The 11,191-nt window shown below is 41.1% G+C and overlaps 1 protein-coding gene and 2 long non-coding RNA genes across 4 annotated transcripts in view; 1 reads left to right on the forward strand and 2 right to left on the reverse strand.

Annotated features, from left to right (window-relative positions):
• Positions 1-4,646: 4,646 nt before the first annotated feature.
• LOC116687006 (uncharacterized) overlaps positions 4,647-11,191 on the reverse strand; it is a 22,221-nt gene continuing 15,676 nt past the window's right edge. Inside the window, exon 3 of the long non-coding RNA XR_004331444.1 lies at positions 4,647-4,752. This is a non-coding gene — a long non-coding RNA (uncharacterized LOC116687006). The remainder of the gene's footprint in view (positions 4,753-11,191) is intronic.
• pld3 (phospholipase D family member 3) overlaps positions 5,699-11,191 on the reverse strand; it is a 12,602-nt gene continuing 7,109 nt past the window's right edge. For both annotated transcript variants that reach the window (XM_032512069.1, XM_032512068.1), the window contains exons 5-12: positions 10,622-10,802; positions 10,047-10,164; positions 9,295-9,422; positions 7,899-8,096; positions 6,865-7,004; positions 6,313-6,478; positions 6,044-6,143; positions 5,699-5,900 (exon numbers count right to left, since the gene is read on the reverse strand). In XM_032512069.1, coding sequence (XP_032367960.1) covers positions 5,713-5,900; positions 6,044-6,143; positions 6,313-6,478; positions 6,865-7,004; positions 7,899-8,096; positions 9,295-9,422; positions 10,047-10,164; positions 10,622-10,802 — 1,219 coding nt within the window. In that variant the 3' untranslated portion in view covers positions 5,699-5,712. The remainder of the gene's footprint in view (positions 5,901-6,043; positions 6,144-6,312; positions 6,479-6,864; positions 7,005-7,898; positions 8,097-9,294; positions 9,423-10,046; positions 10,165-10,621; positions 10,803-11,191) is intronic.
• LOC116687005 (uncharacterized) overlaps positions 8,154-11,191 on the forward strand; it is a 15,134-nt gene continuing 12,096 nt past the window's right edge. The window contains exon 1 of the long non-coding RNA XR_004331443.1: positions 8,154-8,166. This is a non-coding gene — a long non-coding RNA (uncharacterized LOC116687005). The remainder of the gene's footprint in view (positions 8,167-11,191) is intronic.

The following is an 11,191-nucleotide window of genomic DNA, read 5'->3' on the forward strand; positions in this document are numbered from 1 at the left end:
CACACACACACACACACACACTAACAGATACACACACATACAGACACAAGACAAGGGACCAGTCACATACGCAAACAAAAGAAAAGGCGGCAGAACAAAGACACAGCTCCGTCTCTCTTTCAGTCAGAGACAGAGCTGGGACACCATACTAAATATAGACCCCTTGCTGTAGCCCTAACTAGAGATGGTCCGTTTTTTTTATTCCCGGTACCTGAACTTGTGTATACTGTAGTACGATACAAAGTACTGATCCGATACCAGTGTCATATATTTTATTGTGTTTTAACAGTTGTAAACTACTATCCCTACATGGATGTGATAGGATTTCTATATTTGTTGTCGGTCTGGCTCAGGCTAAACTCTCAATGTCAATGGCACAGAACCTTCTTTTATTATCTAGTTTGACAGTCAGTTATAACAGAAAAAGAACATACTTTAATGTAGATTTTCTTCAGGGCTTTATTATGTGGTATCGGATCGGTGCATAAACTCCAGTACTTCCCGATACCGATAGCCTACTAGCGTTTTAAGCAGTATCGCAGACGATACCGATACATCTCTACCCCTAACCCGTGGCAGACAGTTGCAGGATGTGATTAACATCATGGACTGTAGGCCTACCTTACACAGCCGGCCGAGTGTGAGCAGAGCAGCGGGACACGGAGGACATCAGCGGGGGGGGGGGGGGGGGGGGGGGGGGGGGGGGGGGGGGGGGGGGACATCAGTCTGAAACTGTAGAGACAACAGCTTGAAACACGAGCAACGATTCAACAACAACCACTGATATACTCACAGTAACGGTATTGGACATGTTCCCCTCACACTAAAACCTCAGCAGGACTATCAGACTGTATCAGACTGACCGACGTGGAAACTGTGAAACTCGACTGACTTGAAGCAACAAGTGCGCCCCAGCACCGTTAGGTCTCACTCATTCCGAGCCATATGTCGTATATCTAATAATAACCTGCAGGAGTTGGATGCGGTCGAGGTCTACTGTGCGTTACGCGCCATGTATGGAGGGCTTGTTGGTGCGTTAGCCCACAATAGATACCCTATAAACTAGATATGATAACGTGCTGGATAAATAATTGACGCAGACTGCTTAAAACCAATATTAGTAGAAAACAAACAAACATGTAAATCTCTTTAGGACTCGAACTGTACTTGGTGCTTTAAGCCTACCTTAATTCTCTGAAATAGCCGTCGGGGTCTGAAACTCCGCCTGGAAACTTTGCAGCCTCACCCACAGAAAGACGAAGCTTTCTGAGCATCTCCGCGCAGGACCTACAAACACGTTTTCAGGTGGCATCAAACATGATTTTGTTTTTAAATCGAAGCCATCTTCAGTATAAAAAAGCTGAATAAACCTTCTTTCCAGCCCAGCAGTGATTTGCGGGGCTGCGCGCCGCCATGGCCGCCCTGCTGACCGGTCCCGACGCTCCTCCTCCGCGCTGCTGGGCGCGCAGATGGAGGATTATGGGAACGCATGGAGACAGAGAGGCCCAGCAGGTCTATTGTGTTAGGAAACAAAATCACAGCAGGCGGCAACAGGACAGCCCAGCTGCCCCAGTTATAATAATAGTAGCCTAATGGTAATAACAGCCGCATGTTAGGAGTAAAGCAGCCTAATCTCGATGGAGGTTCTTCTCAGAGCGGTTCTTATTAGGGGTTTAAATCACACGATTTATCACGATATTATATAGAATGTTTGGACAATGACATAATATTAACTGAAATCTAAAAATCTGACAAAATTTACAAAAAGCAACTAAAATATGATTAGTCAATTTCAATACTAAGCTCTTCCAGACAAACTCCTCTTAAAAAAATAAATAAAAGGTGGGGATTTCAAAATAAAGGCGCGTCTCAAAGATGACAATATGTCTCAATATTTTCACTTTGTATCCATAATATTGGATCGCTGAGGATTGAATTGATACATTGATCAGATTGATGTACCGTTTCATCTATCTATATCTATATCTATAGCTGAACTTAAATTCACACTGGAAAGGAGGAGAGGCAGTCTGACTCCAGATCCACACTGACGCTCATCTGCACAGATATACTGAATACTACTATACACACTAACACACTATACAAAATATTACAAGAAACCAGTGTTTTTTATAAGAATGTTACTGTAGTCTCAGTATAGTGTGCCGCTGGAATGTGAAGGGAAAATACTCTGATCACCACCAGGAGCAAAAAATGCGATCAGGATATTTGCACATTTAACTGTGCTCTGTCAACTAGAATTGTTGAAACCCATCATTTCAAACAGAGGCTCTGGTCCAGGGGCCCGTTCAGTAATCCATCCATCCATGCCTCCACTCTTCGCACTGGTCCAGGATTTACGAGAGCCACCTTTGATCCAATCCAGGTATATGCACAACGACTGTAGAAGTCCTTCAACGTTAGGGTTGGCCATCATTTTGATTTTGATCTGATTCTTCCTTTCAATTCAGGCTATTATTGATTCTAGATTCTGATTCTTTGACAGGTGGAGTTGAAAAGGGTCACATGCGTATTACATCAATAAGAGGAACATTTGTATTTTTGATTCAAAGGAGGTTTACAGTTTTACCAGGCTGTTTCAACAGAAAAATGAAGCCACTTTGCCGCTTGTACTGGGCTCTGTGGTTGCAACACAACAAGCGCCTGGAAGTACAATGGTTTCTACGGAAACCAAAACTTAGGCCTGTTAAATTTGGAACAGATGATCAGAATCAAAACCAAACGTTTCCAATAAAATAACGATTCCAAGTTGGAACCGGTCCTCGATGCCAGATCCTGGTCATTATGCTACGTCCCTTTCTCCGCCAAGAAATTCTCCAGGTACAATTACCAACCTCCGTCCTCACGAGCCTCAGATCTCGCACTTACTCCCAATCCGAGGGCCCCAACCACCATTATCTCACGCCCGTGTCCTGCTCCATCCACTTCTCACCCCCTGCATCCTGTTGACGTCATCCAAAGTGACACCCTGTAACCCTTACAGGGGAAATTAAACTCAGCAGTGCAATTTCACTGAATGAGAACATCATGACAAATGAACGCAACAAACCTTTTCTTCACATCCTGTTTACAGGTTCGCCAGAGAGAGAGAGAAGGCCGTCCTACAGCAAACACACTTTCTGCACAGAAACATTAATCACGAGGAGCAGATTATTATTCGCACTGCAGCTCTGGAAACTACTCTGCTTGGTTGGTATGCACCCTCAGGTCAAAGTCTATAAAAAAATTTGAAATTGTCATGACGAGATCCATTTTTTTTTTTTTTTTCAATACAACATTTTGGGCCTTTTAGGCCTTTTTTGTACAGGACAGATGAAGATATGAAGGGGGAAGAAAGGAGTAACCTACAGGGGCTTGAGAAAGTTTACACACCCAGGCTAAAGTTGATTAAAAAGAAGAATAAAAAACATCTTTTGGAAATTGATCTTAATGCCTTAATTTAAAAAAAAGGAGGAAAATCCAACCTTTTAAGGACACCAATTTTCTTTGTGAATGAATATATTGTATTAGTAATGCCTATTTTTATGTATGGTGAAGCGTATGTGATGATATGGGGCTATTTTAATTCCAAAGGCCAATGGAACTTTATCAGATTGCATAGTCTCCTGCTCCATGAAATAACTGGCCTTTAAAAATAAAAATGTGCCTCTATGGGGATTTAACATAGGGGTGTGTATAATTATGCCCCCTGTATTTTTATTTATTTACATTAGTCATTCACAAAGAAAATTAGTGTCCTTAAAAGGTTGGATTTTCCTAAGTTTTTTTAATCAAGGCAATAAGGTCAATTTCCAATTTTTTTATTCCTCTTTTTAATCAACCCTAGTATGGGTGTGTAAACTTTGTCAAGCCACTGTAGATACAGTATATTGGCGGCTGCTCTACCAGGTGTGTTACCCATGCGCCCGACGAGATCCATTATTTTGGTTAAGTTTTAGGAAAATGACCTCAGTGCAGGTTCTAGGAATAAAACGCTGTAGGACATTAGTATAATGAACAGTAGTAGTAAGTGAGATTAGTGAGAGTTTTTGATGCCCTCAGGTGCGCTGTCAAACAAACGTTCAGGTGTGCAAATATTGTAATTTTGCCAAGATCTGAATGCTGACAACTTGTGCATACAGGAGAGTATTTGGTAAAACCATATCTTTTACATCACACCACTACATGAAGGTGCTTGAGACTTTGATCTAGCAGTTTAACGAGTTCGGCTTTTTCCTGGGAAATCATTAAAAGAGTGGGATGAAGTCCATTGTGTCATTTAATATGTCTTAATGTCCATGGCCCTGAGCAGTCACTTTGTGAAATCATTGAATATACTGTATGAGTAGCAGAGAACACATGAAGATGAACTTTAAACAGACTGGAACAGGTTTGATTTGAAGACATTTATTGAGAGTAATTTCTTCATAAAAGAGGAAGGAGATAAGAACTTGTTCACAATAACTGCCCCCAGAGCTTCTTTTTTTTTGTATTATAAGCTCGCTGCTACTGGTAAACATGCTTCTTTGGTCAGTTTCCATAACAACCACCCCCTAACTAAATGGTAGTTTCAATCACTCCACACAGTGGAAATTAAAATTAGTTCATCCTCCCTTACTGCTGCAGCAAACTTTCAATCTATTTATTTATTTATTTTAAAAACACCTTTAAAAACATCTTATGTACAGCACAGGCACAGCACACAAGCTGGAACATTAATTATTACAGCAAAATTAAATGATTAATTCACTCCTTAAAATTAGCTGGGATAAAAACAACTACCACTGAGGCTGATGTTGTAGAACATAATTGCATTGTGATTGTCTTTTTTAAACTAGAAAGTGATCAACTGATAGATCACGTAACATGGGGACTTTGGGAGTCAGTTAAAAAAAAAATCATCAAGAAACTAGTCTCACTTTGCCAGACCCTCCACCAAAGCGCTCTGAAGAAGAGTCTGGCCACTCCACATGGCATTTGGGCATGGGAGGAAAACATGCTCGGCCATTTCTTTAAACCGATCATAATCGTCACGGGCGGTGCTAAACTTCGCACACGCTGCAAAATAGTTGCGCGAGAAAAACCTCCGATTGGACCGATAGTCTAGCTAGCCGTCTGGATTTACCCTGCAGAGATCTGAGGAGCAGGTAACCATAGTCCTCAGAAATTCCAACACAAAGAAAGTGGAAGGAAACTTTCCTGCAGCACACAGTGCCCCCTTCTGCTGCTGGCAGGAAAATATAAGCTAATCATAAAAGTTTGTTGGGAGGCTTTTAAAAGCAACAACTGCCTGTTCACGGGTCAATGCCGGCAACATGTTGCAGAACATTCTGATCCGATGCTAGTTTAGATTTGAAATGGCCTATAACCACACATGTAGTTTTGAATCCCGGGCCAGTTTTGCTAGTAAACATCAAAGAGAGGCAATGTAATTATTACCTTAAACTAAAAAGGCATCCTTGATTAACCCTTGGCAGTACTTGGCATTTTACTGGTTTGATGGAACATTACTCGCTCCGCTGAGAGGCCGTCTGGCGGATTTCGTAGCTCAAGAGTTTCCGTGTTCATGGTGTGAACAATAGTTTCAGCCGACTGGTGCAAAATGCTTTAAAAGTTTAAAATCCTAAAATAAATGTGCAACTATAGCCCTGCAATATGTGTTGAAGAGAAGGGTCCACACTGATAGGTTTTGTTTTTGTAATACTGTGGAATCTAACACAAGTCTTTGAGGTTCGAGTGCTGGGTGAGAGGAGTGCTGTACTCGGAGTTCCAGTCCCTCTCAAACACAGCCTGCAGCTGTGATTGGACGGTTGGCTCCGGGGACTGGGATGCAGTCTGGTTGACAACCAATGCTGAGCCAGCAGTGCTCACAAAGTAGTCCCCTGACCAGTTAGATGTACCTGATGACAGAAAAAAAGGATTCTCTTACTCTATTCTATCGCTTTAACACTTTTTCTTGAAAAGATATCAGGGGTGTACAATCAGATGTGATTGTTAATATTTGCATAACTGATATAACCATGCAGTGTGTGCGCAGCCTTACCGATGTAGGCTATCTTGTCAGTCACCATGTACTTGTTGTGGTTGACTCTGGCGAAGGGAATCTCCTTCTGCTTGGGGCTGGCAGGCACCACAAACAGCCTCTGGATATGAGAAACAAGAGGTCCTTTGGGTTACCGTTTTTACTAAAGAATCTGCGTCATAATGTGTACAACCTCCTTTCTCAGTGTCAGAGGACACGTGAACATGGCTAAGTCTTTTTCTTTGTTATTTTAGTTTTTTAAAATCAAGAAACGAATAAGAGCTACTCACCACCTGGATGTCCAGTTTGCTCTTGGGGTCATAAACTGAGGCCAGAGACTTCAGGAAAGGAAACATGATTGGTTGGGTGCTGGCCCAGCAGCTGATCAGCAGACGCACTTTGACCCGCTTCTCGTACGCGACGCGCCTCAGCTGGGTGTCGATGTCAGCCCAGTACCTGCAGAGGGCGCCACATGCAGAGTATGACTACATGACGCATCGCATTAACCATTCAAATAAATTCTGTCTCAACTCTTTTCCACTTTATTTATTGTCAAATAAAATGCTCAGAAAAAGGCTGGAGCAACCTTTTAAAAGTCACACACCAATGCTTTATAGATTAAATCCATTATAATCTAGGGACAGAATTTCAAATGATGACTTTTACTTGCACATGCTCAGTTTTTGGTCATAAACCAAGGCACTGGACAAATTAAAATATTGAGCTGATGATGGAGAAGGATGAAAAGTCAATGGATCACCAAGATGATTATAAAACAAACTACTAATACTACTTAACTCTTCTCAACAATCCGCCCTTTAGTTCTATTTCATACGTTGTACCTTTTAGGATGTGAAAACTCCATGGTGGGCACGTAGTTCATGACAGCAATGTAGATGAAGCTCTGGGCATCCTCCATCACACTGAGGATGGACTGAAGGTCTGAAGTCCTGCCAGCTGCACAGAAGGACGGAGGGGAACTCTGACAGCGAGGAGAGAAAAGAGATCTTGTTAATTATTTGTAAATTTTTAGCAACTTTTTAAACAATACAAGTGCCTCAGCAGATGATAAACCAAGAAGGACCATTAGAAGTACATTGAAGAGTAATCTTGCATTGCCAGACCTTCCTCCACAGCGATGCGGAGAAGGGTCTGGCTAGTCCACGCAGCAGTCCGGGATGGGAGAAAAACGTGCTCTGGTGTATTGGCATTTCTTTAACCTAATCACAATCGTCATGGGTGACACTAAGCGCCGGTCTCAATGAAGGTCCCTCTGCAAAATAGCCTCGGGAAGAAATTTGTTTTGGTGAAACACCGTCCAAATGATGTTTTAGTCGTGCAACAGCAAACCCAGAGTGGACAGCTAGCTGTCTGGATTTACCTTTCTGAGATCTGAGGAGCAGTTAACCATAGTCCTCAGAAATGGACAGGCGTTTTGAATGCCAAAACAAAGAAAGCGGAAGCTGACGGACATTTGGACAAAAATCAGGGACACCTGGCGGAATTTCCGGTTCCTGAACAATACCGGGAATGGAACGTCTTCGATACAGACTAGTTGAAGATAGACGGTCAGCACTGGGTTAGGAAGGTCTTTTGTACATACACATCGATAGTAAAAGAAATGACCTTACATACTGACATCTCAGTGGTTACTGTCAGAGAAGAAAACCATTTAATACGTGTAGATATGCCACCACTTTATATGAGGCACAATTAATTGTATAATGTTCTTCATAGTGTGGCATTAAAAAACACTGGTTACAGTCTTAAGAAGCAGCATTAAAAACAATCTCTCTTTCTTGTTTCTTTCTATTAATACACTGAAATAAAAACAAAAACCTCCCATTCTTCCCTTGGTGTATGTACTGTAGCTCACCGACAGGTAGACGTTGGACGGCGTGTTGTTGAGTGGCAGCTGGAGGGGCGTGTCCTTGTTGTAGAGGGTTGAGAAGCTGGTGGGCCACGGCGATGGGATGGACTGACTCTCCCCCAGGAACCAATAGGCTTCAAAGATCTTCCCCAGGTCAGTGGCCAAGCAGCTGCAGTTGTACACCACCGCGCCCAGCTCCTTCACCTACAGACCAACAGACGAAAACTAACTTATCCTCAATTATAGATTTTTACAACTTGTAGATTTCAAAACTGTGACAATGAACAAAAAAAAATACAAGGAGCAAAATACACAGAAAATAAGTGATAAGTGCACATTCACGGCTTTCTTAAATAGACCACGCGTGCGGCATATTTTTCGCCCGCTGAGCGGCAGCTTCTAATGGGAAGTTATGAGGAGGTGAAGCACACAATATGCAAAAAGGGAAATACGGCTGTTCTCAAACAGAGAGAAAAGCCTTTGATCTAGAGCGGGTTAACTGTAAATAATTCATCCCCATGGTAACTTGGCTGGGTTTAATTCAACCTGCTTTTGTGCAGCAAAGTCAAGGCTAAATTCATCCAGGATAACTTGAATATCCCAGTTTAATCCCTTCTACTGGTTTTCTGCAATAGCCCCCTGGTCTTCTACAAAGTTTCAATTTCTAATCCCATTCTTTGACCAGGCAATAATACTTCAACTTTACTTGAAGATTTGGATGTTTAGTGTCATTTAAGTTTCACACTGTGAGAAATGACAAATGTCGAAAACCACATAACTGGTGTAGAGGCATAAGCTTAAAATAAGGGCAATATTTATTAATATATTTTGCATTACACTTAACTGGTAATTCCTGAGACTTTTAATTGCATAAATGAATTGTCTCTTTGTTGTTTGCAAACACACAAACAGTTTAATGGGCTGTTGGTGCACACTCATAAGAACAGGATGGTCATGGCAGTGACAACTCAGCAAAATGAATATTAAAAAAACCATTAGAAACGCTAAAATTGAGAAGTGGTTTGAGACCATCAAAGTATTAAAGCAAATCCAAACTATTCTGTCAGCATGGCATGTGACTGAAGGTTTGAGCCAACACAAAAACTTCCTCTTAAAAGAGGAAATAAAAATAATTGGGCTTAAATCATGCATCATTGGTTTCTCTGGGATATTTTTATCAGACTAGAATGCTATTTCCGAGTTAAAGATCTAAACAATAATTAATTTCTTATTCACTTCCTCCCATGATTAAAATACTCATTCTGCCCACAAAGTGACAACAGTTTTCGGATAAACCATCAAAATTGTCATTCTCACACATAAAGAAAATGTGATTTTGACTGAAAGACAGTGCGAGACAGAGAGCGAGACAGACAGACAGACAGACAGACAGACAGAGTACCTGTGTGAGGGACCTCCAGTCCATGTTGGCACTGCCAATGAAAATGTGTTTCTTGTCCACAACCCAGAACTTTGTGTGGAGGACGCCTGAGGTAAGCGCTCTCATGTTAACTGTCCTGATATTAGCGCCTGAAAACACACACACACACACACACACACACACTTTAATTAGGAAAAGATATCCTGAAATAAATGTATCCCATAATTAACGTATCCCCAGTGTAGATGTGAACTTTAAGCATTGCTTCATTTTAACCATATTGAGACTACTTTCTGATTTAACATGCAGGTAAAAGTAATATGAAAACACTAGTAACAAAGTTGATCTAAGGGCTCAGAAATATGGTTAAAATTCATATCATGATTAATAATGTTTGTTGTATTGCTGAAATATTAGCTAAATATTTAATTAAACCGATGTTAATTGCAACACTCTTCCCACGTAAAAAAAAAATAACTCAGTTTATAATCATAATTTGTTAAGCATCATTACTTTGGACAACATCATGCTACAGATTCTGTTTGTCACACTTCGCTCTCTCCACGTGGTTCCTGTCTCTCTACACTGTCAGCTCTCAAATGAAGCAAAATGCCAATAACAGATCTAAAAAAAAAATAAATAAAAAAAAAAAACATAAATAAATACAGAAAATTGCAGGCTCAGGCTTGATAAAATGTCAATATCAACCCCCACATCAGATGACACATTGGTCCGAGACTCGCTGGTCTGAAGTAGAAGACGGCCAGTGTCACCTGAGTCGTTGAGCAGTCGGAGGTCGTCTTGGGGTTGGCCCTTCTGTGGTGTGTTCACTGCGATACGAACGGACAACTTGCCGGAAAGTTGAGCCAGTGTCTTCAGAATGGTCTCACCCTGTGAACACAGCAGGAAAAAATAAGCCTGTCATGTCCTTTAACAATTATGAAATAATTGTCGAATTGTCAATTTCTCTTTGTTTAACCACAATTAATTGTTAACTCTAGCTAAGGTCCTTAAGGTGTAGGACTGGTGATTGGTTTTGTTTAGATTGTCAAATTATAGAGTAATTATTGGTCAGACCATCTATTTATTTATCTATGTGGAATTCATTAAAAAAACATTGACATTTTTTAAAAACATTTTTAAACACATTATTTGTTTAAAAATGTAATAATACATAAATATTTTAAAAATTTGACTGAAAGAGACAATTATGTTGTCAATTGCAATTATTTCTGAGATAATTAATTGTACAGCAAAATTTGGAATTGTTACAGCTCTACAGATTAAACGCATATTTTGAGAAGTAAAAGTCATTAGTGCCGTTTGGCTATTCCCAGCTCCAGCAGACCTGATTGGCTGTCGGCTCATGAGTGCCAGTGTCTTTGTTAGTGAGCGTCCAGTAGAAGGAGGCGATGTCGACACTGCTGCGAGCCTCGGCCATCAGATTGATCCAGGCTTGGAAGATGGAGGGGTGAGTGGTGCTGGAGTTAAACTCCAGCCCTTCAGGGATGCTCTCCACCAGAACGATCCTGACAGGGGGAAAGAGGGGCAACGGCTTGACTACAACTACTACGATTCATATACTACTCAGTACTCATAGTACTGCCCATGGAGTACAGCTAGACTGATAAATTGACCAGGTCAATATGTATATATTTTATGACGTCGGCCAATAAATGAGAAGATTAAATATGATAAGATATGTTTGAGGTAATTTAATAAAGCGTCACCTTAATGGTCCCATGACATGGTGGTCTTTGGATGATTTAATATAGACCTTAGTGGTCCCCTAATACTGTATCGGAAGTGTCTTTCCCAATATTCAGCCTTGGTGCAGAATTACAGCCGCTAGAGCCAGTCCCACAATGAGCTTTCCTTGGTATATGCCATTGCTGAGTCTGTAGCTATTGAGGAAGGT

Source organism: Etheostoma spectabile, chromosome 3 (assembly GCF_008692095.1).
Source record: "Etheostoma spectabile isolate EspeVRDwgs_2016 chromosome 3, UIUC_Espe_1.0, whole genome shotgun sequence".
NCBI lineage: Eukaryota > Metazoa > Chordata > Actinopteri > Perciformes > Percidae > Etheostoma > Etheostoma spectabile.